Consider the following 18,112-nt stretch of genomic DNA (forward strand, 5'->3'; position numbering starts at 1 on the left):
CAAGCCAAACTCATGAGTCCATAAGAGTAAAATGACCATGCATACCTTAGATTCTTAAATTCTGCTAGTCCTTTTATTGAGACTGACATTTCAGCTCCAGAAATATATAAACATCAAGAATAATCTCATGATCTCAGTGAAGCACTACAAGGAGTATTATGATGGTGTATGCAGTATTTCAGTGGTTTTAGGAATGAGATCCAGTACAGCCAAGATTTGTCAAATGTGTGTTGTGAAATTTGCTTGCAGCATTGTGTGCTTTTTTTTTTTTTCACTTGGCAATTGCACCTTGCTGGTCACATTCAGCTGCAGCTCATATCTCTAAGTATACCTGGGATATAGGAATGATACGCTATGACCTCCATCGATGTACTATGTAGCTTCTTCTCTGCATTATACTAATCAAAATCATTTCTATTTCTTTACATCAGGTCCTGAGATAGAACTTGTTTCTGCAGCATCCGATAAAAAAGTCATCCTTTGGGAGGTCAGAGAAAATCAGGTCAGTGCAATCCATTCTGTCTGTCCCTTGCAATTCAGTCTTTTTTGCCTTAAATTTGTTGACCATCAGATTCAGAGTTAAGACACATTCTTTGTTTTCAACTCAGGCTTGAATACACAGACCATTACAGTAATTCGCCCAGGGTTATGGTCAAAAGGACAAATCTTCTAATGGTTGGAACTCATGTTCATCGTTTCATCAGATCATGTGCTTTCACAGTTCATTCTATAAGTCTGCAATGTATTAATGTTTTCTTAATTGAAAATGTTTTTCATGGAAGTTTTGTATCTGTTTAGTGTGTACAAGCCACTCATCTGGAAGGCCACACTGACCCTGTTTGTGCTGTGTGTGCTGTTTATCTGAAGGATGGATCTGAGGCAGATATTCTCATGGCTTCTGCAGCCTCAGACTCCACTGTTAAAATCTGGTCCAGACATGGTTCAGTGGGTGAGTGACAGTTGTTTTGTAACAAGCCTTTTTGTGGTATGTATTACAAACACTGGTATGTACAATGAGATGTAGCCCCTGAAATGCTGTAAAAGGGACACACTGGGCACTTTATGTGGAATTGCACATGAAAAAATTAGACAGTATTAAGCCAAGTTTTCCTAGCATGTAGCAGATGGACTCTAGACCAATGGGTATAGTATACTCCTGATAGCAGATGGGAGACAGAAGCGCCTGCATATATCCGTGCAGCATGCTCTTCAGTATTTCTTCGTCTCCTAAAGCAGATAGGGACACTTCCACACAATAAAATAGTGTTAGCAATTTTAAAACAAAGAAAATTTCCCTAAAGAAGACAAGCCCCGCTCTCCTGCGGTGATATCTAAGGGTCCCTCCCCTAGTCGAGAATTCCTGAGGTGATTTCCGATATCCCTCAGAGGTAAGCCTCGGTCCGGTAGCCAGCTCCCAGCATGGACTTAGCCCCCAGAGTGGCTGAGAGGCAGCGGCTGAAGAATTGACACGGCGGTGAAGGTAATTCCCTCTCCCCCTGCAGCCGGAGACCGCCGGACACGAGACCAGGAAACGCCGAGACCAGGTAAGGTAGAAACCTCTTCTAAGTCTCCGGTCTCCGAGGCTCGAATAGCCGCACAGATCGTCCCTTCCGGCGTCTGTTAAATCGGGTTGAGCAGTTCCATCCGAGCTAGAACCCCGATCTGGTGCAAGGGTCCACACACGTGGAGACCCTCCGCGGGGGGGGGGGGGGGGGGGGGGGCGCGCGCCATCTTGCCCGCATGGTCGTCGGTGCCATTTCCCCCCTTGACCGCCGTATTATCCGCACAACTGAGCCGGGCGCACAACCGACTTGTGCGCCCAGCGGCGCGCACATCTGTGCCATGCGCACAGCGACACACTTATTGGTGCCGGGCGCAGAGTGGCCCGCACAAATACCGCCGGGCACACAACGGCGCACACATCTCGGCCAGGCGCACAAAGTTGTTGCCTGCGTGTACATCTTGCGCATCCTGCACGCACATCGTTGGCACACCCGGAGCACACAACTAAGCCTCCTGGCGTGCATACCAATGATCACAGATGAGTTTTGAGTCACTCCACGCACACAAATCATGGCACCGCCGAGCAAGAAGGCCAAGGGACAAGCCCTCTGCCCAGCCTGCCACCTGAGAGCTGCGCAACCTGAAGTGGCCTCCGCCCTATGCCAGCAGTGCGAAGAAGCTCAGGGGGAACCTAAGCAAGGCCCTCCACGGCCAATAGAGTGATCCGGTTCCACTAATGATATCACCCTGGACCTCTGCATATCCGATTCGGCGCCTACACAGGAAGGCACGTCAGGGACCTCCACCATAACCCCACCTGGATTCAATATGTACCCAGGGACCTTTTCCTGGATGGAATTTTTCAAATGGATGCAAACCTTTGTCCAAGTGCAATTGGTACCGCCTGCAACACAGCCCCAGTCTCCACCAGAAGCACAAGACCTTCCAAGCACCTCTCGGACCTCTCGAGACGTGCCCCACCTAGGCAAGAGCCTCCCTACAGGGGATACAGACATCTCAGGAGACGAGACTGACTCCCTGGAGGAAGGGGAAATCCCTCCAGGGATGGAACCATACCGAACCATGCTGCGATTCTTCTCCAAAGACAAGTTACCAGCTCTTGTGTCTCTGACCCTGAAGACACTGGCCATTCCATGCATGAGTACCACAGCGGAACCAAAGATGAACCCCGTCTTGGTGTCCCTCCATCAGGCCTCATGCTATTTCCCAATGTTGCAGGCAGTACAACAACTGATTGACCTGGAATGGAATGCCCTGGAGGCCAGCTTCAAAGGAGGACGGGCCTTAGAAGCCCTATACCCCCTGGAACCCACGGCCAAGGAATTCCTACAGTTCCCAAAAATGGACGCAATGGTCTGCGCAATCTCTAAGCACACAACCATCCCAGTCGAAGGAGGAGCGGCACTCAAGGATGCCCAGGACAGACGTCAGAAAGTCATCCTTAAACAGTCCTTTGATGTAGCAGCAATGACCCTGCAAATCGCTTCCTGCTGCGCCGTAGTAACATGTGCCTGCTTGCTTCTCTCCAGAGACGCAACCACGTCCGCTGAAACATTAGAATCTGTGATATCCTTCCTCATGGATGCGACCTCAGACCTAGTGCGCACCTCAGCCAGGGGTGTCTCCTCCATAGTGGCAGCCAGAAGACAACTATGGCTCCGAAATTGGTCAGCCGACGCTACCTCCAAAGCGAACATCACAAGAATGCCCTTCAGAGGATCCCTCTTGTTCGGAAGCGAACTGGAGAAGTTAGCCAACAAATGGGGCGAATCTCCAGTACCTCGCCTACCGGAGGACAGGAACAAAGGAAACCAGCGCTTCCCCCCCCCCCCCGAAGAATCAAGGACAGAGCAACCCAGCGCTTCAGACCATACAAGAACACATACTTCCAAGCACCTCGCCCTGCAGGCAGGGCCCAGTCCTTTCAGAACAGACACAACAAGAGGGGAGCAGGCACAGGCTCTGGCCGCACCCCATAATGAGAATCAGCAGACCCATCCACAGGAAGAAGTCATAGGGGGCAGACTTACCCTCTTCTACCAAAGATGGGTCGAGATAACGTCGGACAAGTGGGTCCTAACCATCATTCGAGAGGGATACTATCTGGACTTCCACAGCATCCCTCCAGACAACTTTGTGAGATCACCGTGCCACTCCCTCTCCAAGAGAACGGCAGTGGAAACCACACTGACAAAACTACTCAGCCTAAAGGCGATAACCCCGGTGCCCATGCACCAACAAAATACTGGTCACTATTCCATCTATTTTATCGTTCCCAAGAAGGAAGGAACGTTCCGGCCCATCCTGGACCTCAAGACTGTCAATCGTTACCTGAAGGTACCACACTTCCGCATGGAAGCCCTATACTCAGTCATAAGGGCAGTACAGCCGGGAGAATTCCTGACTTCACTGGATCTATTTGAAGCCTATCTCCACTTTCCGGTCCATCATGACCATCAGTGCTTCCTACGCTTTGCAATACTGGACCGTCATTACCAGTTCTGGGCGCTACCCTTCGGACTAGCTACCACCTCTCGGACCTTCACCAAAATCATGGTGGTAGTGGTGGCAACACTGAGGAAAGAAGGAATCCTTGTTCACCCTTACCTGGACGATTGGCTGATCAGGACCAAATCTCCAGAGGAAAGTCACCAGGCGACTACCAGAGTCAAGAATCTACTGCAGAATCTCGGGTGGGTCGTCAACACAGCCAAGAGCTGCCTGCAGTCTTCCCAATCACTAGAGTACCGGTTCGACACCAAATAAGACAAGGTTGTCCTTCCCCCTCCAAGGAGAAGGAAACTGATGGGCCAGCTACGAAAACTGTTGAACTATGCTCGCCCCAAGGTATGGGACTACCCCCAAACCCTCAGTCTCATGATATCAACCCTGGAAGTTGTTCCATGGGCAAGGGCCCACATGCGCCCACTACAGTGTTCCCTACTGTCACGATAGAACCCTATGTCCCAGAACTACTCCATTCACCTCCAGCTACCAGCAGAGGTTTGGACCCAGCTCCAATGGTGGCTACAGGAGGACCATCTGAGCAAGGGAGTAAAACTATTCCCACCGAACTGGATCTTGCTCACCACGAATGCGAGCCTGTGAAGGTGGGGAGCCCACTGTCAGGAACTGATGGCCCAGGGGCAATGGGACAAGGAAGAGACGGGGTGGAACATAAACCGGCTGGAAGCCCGAGCAATCAAACTAGCCTGTCTACGATTCAGCCACAGACTCCAGGGCGAGTCTGTCAGAGTCATTTCAGACAACACCACTACAGTTGCCTACATCAACCGCCAGGGAGGAACCAGAAGCCAACAGGTGTCCCTGGAGATAGACCCCCTCAAGGCGTGGGCGGAAACAAACCTACAAGGGGTCTCAGCCTCACACATCGCGGGAAAAGACAACGTCTCTGCGGACTACCTCAGCAGAGAGAGTCTAGACTCAGGGAAATGGACGCTGTCGACCACAGCTAGTTGATAGTAGACCGCTGGAGAACCCCAGCCATGGATCTACTAGCAAACTGGTCCAACGCCCAAGTTCTTCAGCTGCAGGCGAGAACTGCAATCCCGGGGAATCGACGCCCTTGTCCAGACCTGGCCACAGGAAGCCCTGCGGTACACCTTTCCCCCATGGCCACTACTGGGCAGGATCATCCGCAAGATAGAACACCACAGGGAACTAGTACTACTAGTGGCCCCGGACTGGCTAAGAAGGCCATGGTACGCAGACATGCGAAGACTTCTTGCGGGGGGAACCTTCTGTGCCTACCTCCACACAGGGACCTTCTCAGGCAAAGGCCGATCCTCCACAAAGACCCGATTTGATTCTCTCTTACGGTCTGGCCCTTGAGAGGACTCGCCTGAAGAAAAGTGGATACTCTAAGGCAGTGATTGAAGCCTTACTTCGAGCACGCAAGTTCTCCACATCGGTAGCTTACATACGAATATGGAGAGTATTTGAAGCCTGGTGTGAGTACCATGAGATCCTTCCGCAGACAGTCAAAATTCCCAAGATCCTGGAATTTCTGCAGGACGGCTTGAAGAAGGGGTTGTCCCTCAACTCCCTCAAAGTTCAGGTGGCCACGCTGGCTGCCTTCAGAGCCAAGGTGGACGGCATCAGCCTATCAACCCATCCAGATGTTTCCTGCTTCTTGAGAGGGGTCAAACAAATCCGATTCCATAGGGGCTGGTGCCCTTATGGAATCTCAGTCTAGTACTAGACTTCCTAGCGGGAGCTTCCTTCAGACCAACGCGCGGTCTGTCACTACGGTTCTTGACCTGAAGACTGCATTCCTAGTGGCAATATGTTCAGTCCGTCGCATCTCCAAGCTTCAAGCGCTATCCTGTCAGGAATCATTCCTCAGGTTCACACTGGGATCCATGCAGCTACGCACTCTCCCCTCCTTTCTACCAAAAGTGGTTTCTCAGTTTCATCTAAACCAAACCATCTCTCTGCCATCTCCAGACGAACACAAGGATTTGGAAGACTCACACCGTCTTCGCCATCTAAACGTCGGCAGACTCCTAGTCTGATACCGGGAAAGATCAGAATCTGTGCGAAAGACGGACCACCAATTCGTCCTTCGCAGCGGAAAGAAACAGGGGTAAGTGGCCTCGCGGGCAACTGTAGCCCGCTGGATCAAAGAAGTAATCAAGGCGGCCTATGTAGAGGCAGGGAAGCCTCCACCTCTACAAGTCAAGGCCCATTCTGCAAGGGCCCAGACAGTGTCCTGGGCGGAAACCAAGATGCTGTCGCCTGCCGAGATCTGTCGGGTGGCGACGTGGTCCTCCATACACACCTTCTCCAGGTTCTACCGCCTGGATGTCCAGGCCCGGGAGGACACAACCTTTGCAAGGGCAGTACTAAGTGGGCCAAGGGCAGCCTCCTGCCCTGTTCGGGAATAGCGTTTGTACATCCCATTGGTCCTGAGTCCATCTGCTACACGCTAGGAAATGGAGAAATTACTTATCTGATAATTTTGTTTTCCTTAGTGTAGACAGATGGACTCAGCATCCTGCCTACGGCTGCCCCGGAATCCGGAAACCTCGGGTGAAAAACCCTGAGAACAAGACAAGCACGGGTAAGCCAGGTATTACCCCTAGTTCAAGACACCCATAGTTGCCGGGTGTCTGCATTATCCGACTGAGTGCACTGGCAGTCTCCAGTTTGGAAATCAGTTGAACCAGTCCTAGTTAAAGTTAATCAAGTTAACCCAGTTAATCAAGTTATTAAAGCACACATATATCCACAGTTGCTTTTCGAGGAGAATACTGAAGAGCTAAGCATGCTGCACGGGTATTTATAGGCTGACGTCAGCTTTGAAATCTGACTCGGTCTCCCATCTGCTATCAGGAGTACACTATACCCATTGGTCCTGAGTCCATCTGTCTACACTAAGGAAAACGAAATTATCAGGTAAGTAATTTCTCCATTTGTGATTTGACCAAGACTTAAAGGCCCACTTAGCTTTTGTGGTCACCACTGGCCCCCTGGTTACTAGATTTCTGGAAAACAAAGTAGCGTGGTTGGAATTTGGAAATAACCAGTCAAAACATCAAAGATTTGATGATCAAAATATGGGGCACAAATTGCATTGGCCCAGGAAAAAGAAAAATCTTTAACTGAAAATTTAAACGCATACAAACCACCAAAATATAATGCCCCCGCCTCCTGATATAGCCATTATGTAGCAGATTGCTGCCTGCTTAAAGGAGAAATTTAAAATCTAGTCTTAAGAAATAGCAAATATAGAGAAGGGATAGAAGGACTTGAACCTCTGTTTGAATACTCAATTTCTTGAAGAGGGGTATCAGAAGTGCAAATTCTGGATGATCCTGATCATCTGTTAAAGGAGTATGTAGACATCAGTGATTTGTTTTATATCCACACCTCCCTATTTTTTCTGTGTAGCATAGATTCTCACAGGACAAGCAGAATGGTAGTCCTCACATATGGGTGACATCCTCAGGATGGAGCCCAGTCACGGAACACTTTTTTGTCAAAGTTTCCAGAACTTTGACTGGCACCTACTGGGCATGTCCAGCATAGCAACAACACTGCAGCCAGCAGGGGTCCCCCTTCATTCTTCTTTTTTCCGCACAGCAGTAGCCACGCGGGTTAAGGAGCTCTTCAGAGATTCCTGACAGGAAATTTTCCTCACGGAATTTCATCAAAAACTTTAAAACATTTTACCCCACAGGGGTCCCTTTATCGATATGTTTGCTCCACGGTCGAACGGCAAGTTTTTTACCTGCTTGCCGTCGATTCCCATTGAGTTTTTCCCTCGCGGCCTACCGGCCATCGACCGCACCGTGGCTAAATTTTGTCGAGGCCATGGCATCGGGTTACTGTCGGTGCCCTGACTGCACTCGAACGATGTCCATCACTGACCCTCACACTGTCTGTGTGATGTGTTTCGGGTCCGACCATGATGTTCTTTCTTGCACCAAATGTGCCCAAATGATACCAAAGGGTCGCAAGGCTAGGCTGGAGAAGATGGGACTTCTCTTTTGACCAAAACCCCCGACTCCATAGATAGCTTCGACGTCGTCTGAACCAGTACTGTCTACTTCGCGCCAGCACCGGGAAACCGCTGCTGTCCGACCGGCTTCGACTCCGCAGGTGTCGACCTCCTCTGTTCCTCCTCAGGAGAAAGACCGAGGAGAACATCGAGAAAAACATCGACACCGCCATCGTAAAGCTCAGGCCACCGATACAGGCAAGCCCTCAGCATCAACATCGTCTGAGCCACCGACAAAGAAATTCTGAACAGAAAAGGCCCCAATCTCTTCTGTCTCTGGGTCACTGAGGCGTTCCTTACCTGGACAGGTGCCGTGATCCACAATTCCACCTTCACCAGTGGATCCTCCGGCTAAGCCAGTGCTGCCTCCTACTCCGGAACCGGGTATCTATGTCCCAGGTTTCCGTGAGGAATTGGATCAGATGATCCAAGAAGCCATCGATAAAGCACTTCAGGGGTTCAAACCTCCATCGGTGCCGGTTCCTGCTCTGGCCACTGATCCGATACCCATGGCGCTTGCACCACTATTGGCAAGAATGGATAAGTTAATCTGTGCCCTTCCACTGGTGCATCCGAGGGAACCAATGGCTCAGATTCCTTCCTCACCGATACCCTTGTCATTGAAAGAAGAAGGAGGATCACTGATTTCCATTCCACCCTCCGTAGTGCTACCACTGACACATCCATCGATTCCATCGATGCTTTCGATGCCACCATCAATGCCTTCAATGCCTCCATCGATGCCTTCGGTTCCACCTCCAAGGCCATCGATGTCTAGGCCCAGACCTTCCGGAATAACACCGTTACTCCCTTCTTTTTTTTGTAATTTAAAGATTTATTAACAGTGGCAAATATACAAACCAAAATACAGAATATCAAGGATACAGTCCAGAACAATATCAGAAGGCAAAACAGAACAAAAGATATCGGATTGCACCTGTAAAATTAGTGTCATAATGGAGCTATATGTACTATACAAGTCCCACTGTGTTTTCCTTCCCCAATCCCCCCCCCCTCCCCCCGTCTCCATAGGTACTTCAAGGGAAGAAGTTGATATATTAGAAGAGAATCACAAGCAACCACCCAATTAAGAGACAACTCTACATTGACAACCTCCGAGCATATTAGAGAGAAGCCGTAGATTGAGTGGCTTTCCATCTGGTATATGACTGCCAGGTTTTGTCAAATTTAGGCTTGGTGTTATGTCGAAGAGCCGTAATTTTAGTCAATAAATATATTTTTTCTACTTGCTGTTGTATCTCTGCTTTTGTTGGGGTCCGGGGATCCTTCCACGCCCTGGCTATCGCCATGCGTGTGGCCAGTATGACATAGTGGGCCAGCCGATTGTGGTCATCAGGCATACCCAGAATCCTAAGCCCAAGTAAAGCCTGAGCGGGACCGAAAACTGGGAAGCCCGGCAACATCTCCCCCAACCAATGACGAATAGCCACCCATAAGGTCTGTAAAATGGGACAATCCCACCACATATGCATAAAAGAGCCCACAGACCCACATCGCCGCCAACAGTATTCAGGAACCCGAGGCATAAATTTGTGCAACCGTTGAGGATACATGTACCATCGATACATAATCTTATAAGCATTTTCGATCAGGGAAGTAGCTATAAAACCTTTCCCGCGGCCTTGGAATATCGTTTTCCACTGTGGAATAGAGATATCCATACCCAAGTCCCTTTCCCATGCCAGTTGAAAGCTCACTTTAGTCCTAACCTCCCTCGCCAGTAGTTGATAAATTCCCGATAACAGCTGACTAGAAGTGTCAGCTTTCTTACATAATTTTTCAAAAGAAGAGGGACCAAGTGCCAAATGTGTCCCTAACTGAGCAGTTCTCGCAAAGTGAGCGAGTTGCATATAGGGAAAGTAGTCTGAAGCGGGCAGATTATATTGGTGTTGTAAATCGGGAAAGGATTTAATCCCAGTCGAGCCCCATATAAATGACCCCATTCCACAATTCCCTTCCTCTTCCAAAGAAGGAGGGCCGGATTATCCTGTCAAGGACGAAAGTCCTTATGGTCATATAGACTGGAGCTAGCATGATACTCTCTCCGCTCAACAAGTCGGTCGCTATGCTGGTGCCATAACGCTAGAGTGTCCAAAATAGAAGGAGATAAAGCGGTCCCCGGGTCCACTATCCATGTCCTCTTGGGTTGCCAGATAAGAGACCGCAAAGGAGTACCCCCAAGTAGCTCCTGATTAATTTGTATCCATTGTTTGGGGTTCCTACCCTTATGCCAATCAACCACTTTTTTGAAATGAGCTGCCCAATAATATCGGGCAAGTTCCGGAACACCGAGCCCCCCTGCGCCTTAGGCCGAAACAGGACACTCCGGGACACCCTCGGTCTCCGCCCAGCCCATTTGAAATTCATACATTTCCGTTGCCAGAGTTTAAATTGGGGGGTAGGCACAGGGATGGGAAGAGTTTGAAAGAGATACAACAATTTTGGTAACAAGGACATCTTGAACACCGCCATCCTCCCCATCCAGGAGATGTGGTACCTGCTCCACTCTTCCATTTCCCCAACCAATTTTTTCCATAAAGACCCATAATTAAGAGTGAAAAGATCATGAGACGCACTCAATTGCACACCCAAATACTTGATATGGGAAGAGGCCCAACGAAAGGGAAACAAGCCCTTCAAATGTACTACACTCTGGGGGGTGAGATTGATGTTCAATATCTCCGATTTCTCCCAGTTAACCCGGAAACCCGAAACCCTGCTAAAGGCCTCCATCTCTGACATCAACTGAGTGAGTGAGAGTTCGGGCTTGGTGAGGGTAAGGAAGATATCGTCAGCATAGAGGGATAGCTTAGATGAGATCCTGCCCATCGTGAGCCCTTGTATATTCACCTGCCCTCTAATTTTAATGGCAAAGGGCTCTAAGAACAATGCAAAAAGCAATGGAGAGAGCGGGCATCCCTGCCTGGTTCCTCTGCCAACTATGAAATTGGGAGAGTAACCACCATTGATCTTTAAACAAGCCTGGGGGCCATTATATAATTGCCTTAACCAGTGTAGGAAAGAGGCACCAAAGCCCATGCCCTCCAAAGTGCAAAACAGATATGGCCAATGAACCATATCAAACGCCTTTTCGGCATCTAGGGAGAGAGCTATGGTGGGGACCCTATATCGCTTTGCAAACCAAATGCTGTCAAAAATCTTATGCACATTATCCGCAGTTGTCCGTCCCGGGATAAACCCCGATTGGTCCGTATGAACAAGCTGCGAGATGAAGCAATTTAACCGTGTGGCCAAAATTTTTGCCAAGAGCTTTACATCGATATTAAGTAGAGAAATAGGCCGGTACGAGCCACAAAGGGAGGGATCTCTCCCAGGCTTCAATAATATGGTGATCCCAGCCGTATTGGTCTGGGGAGATAAAGCGGAACCCCCTCTCAGAGAGTTGAAAAAAACAAGAAGAATGGGTGCCAATATCGTGGCAAACTTCTTGTAAAATCTAGGCGTAAAGCCGTCTAGCCCAGGGGACTTATCCGCTTTTAGAGTGTTGATAGCTTCCGTAACTTCCAACAAAGTAATTTCCTTATCCAGAAATTGCCGTTGGACAGCTGTGAGCTCTGGTAATGGGATATCTGCTAAATACTGAGAGATAGTCTCAACCGAAACCTGGGAGTCCATGCTGTACAATTGAGCATAGAATTGAAGGAATCGCTGTCTAATTGTGGAATTATCGGTCAACAATACTCCATCTGCTCCCTTAATTTTTTGAATAGTAGCTTGGGCTTGTTTACGTTTCAGCGTTTGGGCTAAATACTTCCCCGCTTTGTTCCCCCCCTCGAAGAACCGCTGTCTCGTCAAGGTTAACTGGTGAGCAATCCTGGCTGAATCCAATTGCGCTATCTTATCTTTGGTCTCTTGGATTGCCTGCGAAATCTGAAGATCAGTGGGGTCGCCCATGTGAGAGTGCTCTAAGCCCGTAAGATGCAATAACAACCCCTGCCGCTCCCCCTCAGTTTGTTTTTTTAACAAAAGTGGCTCGGGAAATAAACGAGCCCCGCAGAACACATTTCAGACACTCCCAGAGAATCCCTGGATCCATCCCCTCAGTATCATTAGTTTGCATATAGTCCTGAATATCCCTAGCAATCTGACGTTGGAACTCACTGTCTTCCAATAAGGAATCATTCAAACGCCAGAAGCGTTGCCCTTTATCATAATTCGTGATTTGTAGGGTGAACCAAATGGGAGAATGATCCGACCAAACGATCGGCTCAATATCCACAGCCTTTACCATATTTACTCGCAGCCTATCCACCAAGAACATATCCAAGCGAGAGTAACTATTATGAGGGTGCGAGTAAAATGAATAGCAACGAGACCTGGGATACCTAGAACGCCAAATATCGATCCCAGAAACCAGGGATTGGAGGCGTTTCAAGGCTTTCCGAACTGAAATGGAATCAGCACTACGCCCCGTGGAATTGTCCAATACCGGATTCAGGGTCGTGTTAAAATCACCACCGAGGATTACACTCCCTTCTGCTTTCGTGGTTAGAGTATCATACAGGTGAGAGTAGAAAACTTCCTTATGAGAAGTTGGGCCATATATTGAAACAAGGGAGTACATCTCAGACCCCACTCTAATATTCAAAATTAGATAGCGCCCCTGAGCGTCGGCATGAGTAGTCAGTAGCTCATATTGTAAATCCTTTTTGAGAAGGATGCCTACCCCGGCATATTTATTGTCTTTAGTGGCTGCAGCCCAGTATTGGTTCGGATATTGGGCATTTTTTAATAAGTCCTCATACCGTTTTCTGAGGTGCGTCTCCTGGAGATAAATCACATCAGCCTGTAGACGACCCATTTCCTGAAAAAGAAGCTTACGCTTCCGCCCAGAATTTAGGCCTTTGACATTCAGAGAAACAAATTTAAGAGTAGCCATGATAAAGATAGGGGTCCACCATACCTCGCTGGAAGCACCATGGGAACCCGGAGATGTCTGGTCCTATTAGGAGTTGTGGACTCGCCCTTATAAGCAGACAGGGACATCCCCCCCCCTGAGCAAAAGAATCCAAGGCAGACATAGAAAATGGCATACCAACTAAGCCCCAGGTCGAAACCCTCGCAATACCTATGAAGAAATTGAAACCCCCCCTCCCTCCCCTGCCCCCTTTGAATCACCTGGGAAGGATACAATCGTTCCCAGCATCTACTGGAGGAAGTACCCATCCTGAAGCGAGAGTGACGCCCCCCTCCCCTTAAATAGCAAAAAATACGATTGCTTTCACGGCTAAGTAGCATGATCAAATATAAAGATACAAAAATATGAAACCCAAACAACTGGTAAGAACCACTGCGTGTAAAACTGCAACCAACAAAGTAATAACGCAGAAATGTCCACTAGGAGCCATGACCATGGCAAGGCAGCCTGAAAAAGAAAAGGTTAGATATAGAGTCACATAAGTCATGATGGTACGTCTTCCACCCGAACATCACTGGGGTTTCTTCTTAGGCGTTTACCCCCCTTGGGAACCCGCTGCCATCTAGGTGGTTCCGCGCGTCGACTCTTAGGAACCTTGGGATCCGAAGTAGGTATCTCCACAGTCAAGCCCGCCTCCTTCGCCGCCTGTACGCCATCCTCAAAAGTGTGAGCCTTGTAAGATTTCCCCTCCACCTGGAACCAAATACCAAATGGGAAGAGCCATCTGTACCGGACTTTCGCCGCGGTGAGGGCCGTGGTAATGGGCTTAAACGCAAAGCGCTTCCGCAGGGTGGTGGCAGCCAGGTCTGCATACACTGCAATATCGTGGTCTTCCCACCTCCAGATGCGTTGTCGGCGCGCCGCAGCAGCAAGTTTATCCTTATACAGGAATGAGTGGAAGCAGACAATGATGTCTCTGGGGGTATTGCCAACCCTAGGCCCCAACGACCTGTGGGCTCTCTCAATCTGAGTGCTGTAAGCGGGCTCTCCACCTTCAGGCGCCTGCTCCCCCAGGATCATAGCGCTGATCCGCTGGATGACTGAAGTACAGTCCTGGTAAGCCTCACCCTCTGGCACCCCTTTAAAGCGCAAATTACAGCATCTATTTCTATTTTCAATGTCTTCGAGCTTGTCAGCTAGCTCTGTCTGTCGGGCCTGCAAGGTGGATAAATCTTTTTGCTGTGCAGCCCAACGCTCATCGTGTTCGTCCAAACGCGTGTCCGCCTCCGCCAGCTGGCGTGCCATGGTAGCATGCTCCTCCCTCATCTCCTGCAGGGTAAGTGCGAGTTCAGCTTGAAAAGATTTTATGTCTGTATGGAGCTCCGTGAACCACGAGCGCATTTCCGCTCGAAGCGAAGAGTCCTCATTTAGATCGGGCAGAGTGCACTCTAGCTCCTCCGTCTGCCTCTGCCCCGTGTCCGCCGCCATTTTGTGCGCCTCAGCCCCCGCCGCTTCCCCGAGCTTATTATAAGAAAATTGTTGTAGATCCGGGGAAGATTTTTTCGCCGCCATGTAGCCCCCGTATTCTGCTTCCGAATGTGCACAGTGGTTGGAAAAAGCGCCGCGAGGAACGCAAAAGCTACGCCGAAAAACACCGTCGGGTGAGGAGCCCCGTTCTCAAGCGTCCAGCATGGGAAGTGACGTCACTTCCTCCACCGTTACTCCCTTCTGATGAACATATGGGAGCTGGTGATGAGCCATACAATCTTCTCCTGATGAAAGGAAACGTTCTCCTCCAGAGGACTTGTCCTTTATCAACTTTGTTAAAGAAATGTCTGAAACAGTTCCTTTCCAGCTTCAGACTGAAGAGGACTCTAAGCATAAGATGTTACAACTTCTCCAATTTCTTGATGCTCCTAAGGAAATCATGTCTATCCCTATTCATGACATCCTCTTGGACCTTTTAAAGAGAATTTGGGAGCACCCTGGCTCTGTGGCACCTGTCAACCGTAAGGCAGATGCCACCTATCTAGTTCAGCCAGCCCCTGGCTTTCAGAGAGCTCAACTAGATCATCATTCAGTAGTTGTGGAGTCAGCCCAGAAGAGGGCACGACGCTCCAAACTCACTCTTCCATTCCCTCAGGAAAGGAACAGAAATTTCTGGATGCATTTTGAAGATCTAAGCCTTACCAAAAAGGCCAATCCAAGCAACCTCGAGTTCAGAAGTCACAGCCAGCCCCCCAGCCAGGTCCAGCATCTGGCTTTTGACTCCTTCCTAGAGAGCAGTACCCAGCCTCCACTTCCGGCTATTCCCGTCTGAGGCTGGTTGTGCCACTTCTCCAAACCATGTCACACAGTCACCACAGATCAGTGGGTACTCGCTGTAATAACCGAAGGTTACCACCTCAGCTTTCTCTCTGTTCCACCAGATTCCCCACCTCGGCTGAAGTGGGGAACATCCGACCACTCATCGCTCCTGGAGCAGGAGGTCTCCCTCCTCCTCCAGTCCCGAGCAATAGAACCCGTGCCCCTCTCCCAACAGGGGCAGGGGTTCTATTCCCGGTATTTCCTGATACCAAAAAAGTCAGGTGGTGTTCGCCCAATACTGGACCTTCGCACCTTAAACAAATACCTACAAAGAGAAACATTCAAGATGGTGACCTTGGGTTCTCTTCTTCCCCTTCTCCAAAGGGAAGACAGGCTCTGCTCTATAGACCTCCAGGACGCCTACACACACATTTCAATTCTCCATCACATCGCAGATTCCTGCGGTTCCTAGTAGGTCCAAAACACTTCCAATATCGAGTGTCACCATTTGGCCTAGCTTCTGCCCCATGAGTCTTCACCAAGTGCCTGATAGTAGTAGCTGCCTTTCTCAGGAGTCAGTGTCCACGTCTACCCCTATCTCGACGATTGCTTGATCAGGGCTCCTACTCAGCAAGCTGCAATGACGTCTCTGTTTCACGTGCCATACCCTGATCTCCCTAGAGTTTCTCATAAACTATCCAAAATCCAGGATAGTTCCCTCTCAAACCCTATCATTCATAGGGGCCGACTTGGACACTCTAAAAGTGAAAGCCTTCCTACCTCAAGATCGAGCTTTCACTCTCGCCTCTCTGGCCCATCGACTGCAGTCTCGACAACACTCAACTGCACGTCACTTTCTGATCTTACTGGGGTCTTATGGCCTCCTCGGTGCATGTCACTCCCATGGCCCACCTGGCCATGAGAGTAATGCAGTAGACTCTAAAATTGCAGTGGATTCAGTCTTCTCAGCCAACGTCCACCATTGTCCACAATCACCAACCAGCTCCACTTATTGCTGGCTTGGTGGATAAACCAATCCAATCTGCTTCAGGCCTTCCATTTCAGGCTCCAGAACCTCAAATAACCTTGACAACAGATGCCTCCAACCTCTGCTGGGGTGCACATGTTGCAAACCTGCAAACTCAGGGCATTTGGTCTCCAGAGGAAGCCAAACACCAAATACATTTCCTGGAGCTTTGTGCAATCAGATATGCTCTCAGGGCTTTTCAGGATCACCTTTCCAATCAGGTCATCCTGATTCAAACAGACAACCAGGTACCCATGTGGTACATGAACAAGCAAGGGGGAACAGGCTTCTACCTCAGGAAAGCTGCACAGATGTGGACGGAAGCACTTTCCCACTCGATGTACCTCAGTGCCGCCTACTTGCCGGGAGTGGACAATGTGTTGGCAGACAAGCTGAGTCACACTTTTCAACCGCACGAGTGGTCCCTCAACCCCACTGTAGCGGACTCAATATTCCAACGTTGGGGTTACCCTCACATAGACCTCTTTGCGTCAATCCACAACCGCAAAGTAGGGAACTTCTACTCCCTCACTCGCAGCCAACACCTTCAACCAAGAGATGCTTTCTCCCTCTCATGGGCCAGCGGTATCCTTTATGCGTACCCTCCACTTCCACTCATTTCGAAGATTCTCGTGAAGTTGTGAAGGGACAAGGGACTAATGATTCTCATAGCCCCCTCATTGGCCATGCCAGGTCTGGTTTCCAATTCTCCACGACCTATCAGTACACCGGCACATTCCTCTGGGGAAGGACCCGCTTCTGATCACTCAGAACAACAGCTGCCTTTGTCACCCCAACCTCCAGGCCCTCTCCCTGACTGCCTGGATGTTGAAAGGTTAATACTTCAACCCCCTTAACTTTTCAGAGCCTGTTTCCTGAGTCCTAGTAGCTTCACGAAAGCCTTCCACAAGGAAGTCTTATCGTTACAAATGGAACAGGTTTGCGGTATGGTGTACATCCATGTCCATCGATCCCTTCACTTGTTCCACACCGAAGTTTTTGGACTATCTCTGGCACCTGTCGGAGTCAGGTCTCCAAACATCTTCTATCAGGGTTCATGTCAGTGCGGTAGCCGCCTTCCATAAGGGTGTTGGGGTTGTACCTGTTTCAGGGATGAGGTCTAGTGGGTGGGTAGCAGGTTTAATTTAGTGATGATTTGGTTTTACTTTGAGTTTAGATACTAGGTCAAATGAATTCCATTTCACTTGATCAAATTTTTCTTCAGGCTCTTTTGTTTGTATTCAGTGTGAGAATTGTGATTTTTAAGTGTATTCATTTTGTTTAATAATGAATTAGCATATTCATTGCATTAGTTTTTTGTAAAGTCATAGTTATTTGAGGTGGAGGAGGATGGGTCTTTGGTTAGGTTTTTCACTGTTTCAAAGAGTAATTTTGAATTAAATATTACATCATGAATCTGTTTTGTGTATTTCTTTTTTGCATCATTGATTTTTACACGGTATTTTGTTAATAGCGATTTGTATTTTCCTAGGGATTCTGTAGATTGACATTTCCTCCATTGCTTTTTGGATTTTCTCAGGGTTTGTTTGGTGTGTCTTAGTTCTTCAGTATACCAAGTTTTTTTTTTGCTTGGTTGTGTTTCCTTTTAGTCTGGATTCAGCATAGGGATTTCGCTATTTCATTGATGATTTTATCTCAGGAGTCAAAAGATGAGGAGGCATTATGGTGGTTGAATTTGGTTATTTTATTTTTAGTGGTGTCTTTGAGTGTTTCAGTTTCTATCTTTTTTCTGTAGGTGAAGGATTAATTGCTATGTGATTTTGTTTGTTGTGTGGTTAGGAGAGTTATTTCAGATTTTATTAGCTGGTGA

At 48.8% G+C, this 18,112-nt stretch overlaps 1 protein-coding gene across 3 annotated transcripts in view; it reads left to right on the forward strand.

Annotated features, from left to right (window-relative positions):
- The window catches only part of ELP2 (elongator acetyltransferase complex subunit 2), a 751,239-nt gene that overhangs the window by 69,526 nt on the left and 663,601 nt on the right, over positions 1-18,112 (forward strand). For all 3 annotated transcript variants that reach the window (XR_003854643.1, XR_003854644.1, XM_029589989.1), the window contains exons 3-4: positions 432-502; positions 799-949. Coding sequence is in view for 1 of the 3 variants with exons in the window: in XM_029589989.1 (XP_029445849.1) it covers positions 432-502; positions 799-949 (222 nt within the window). In the remaining 2 variants the exon portion in view is untranslated. The remainder of the gene's footprint in view (positions 1-431; positions 503-798; positions 950-18,112) is intronic.

This window comes from Rhinatrema bivittatum, chromosome 2 (genome assembly GCF_901001135.1).
Source record: "Rhinatrema bivittatum chromosome 2, aRhiBiv1.1, whole genome shotgun sequence".
Classification (NCBI taxonomy): domain Eukaryota; kingdom Metazoa; phylum Chordata; class Amphibia; order Gymnophiona; family Rhinatrematidae; genus Rhinatrema; species Rhinatrema bivittatum.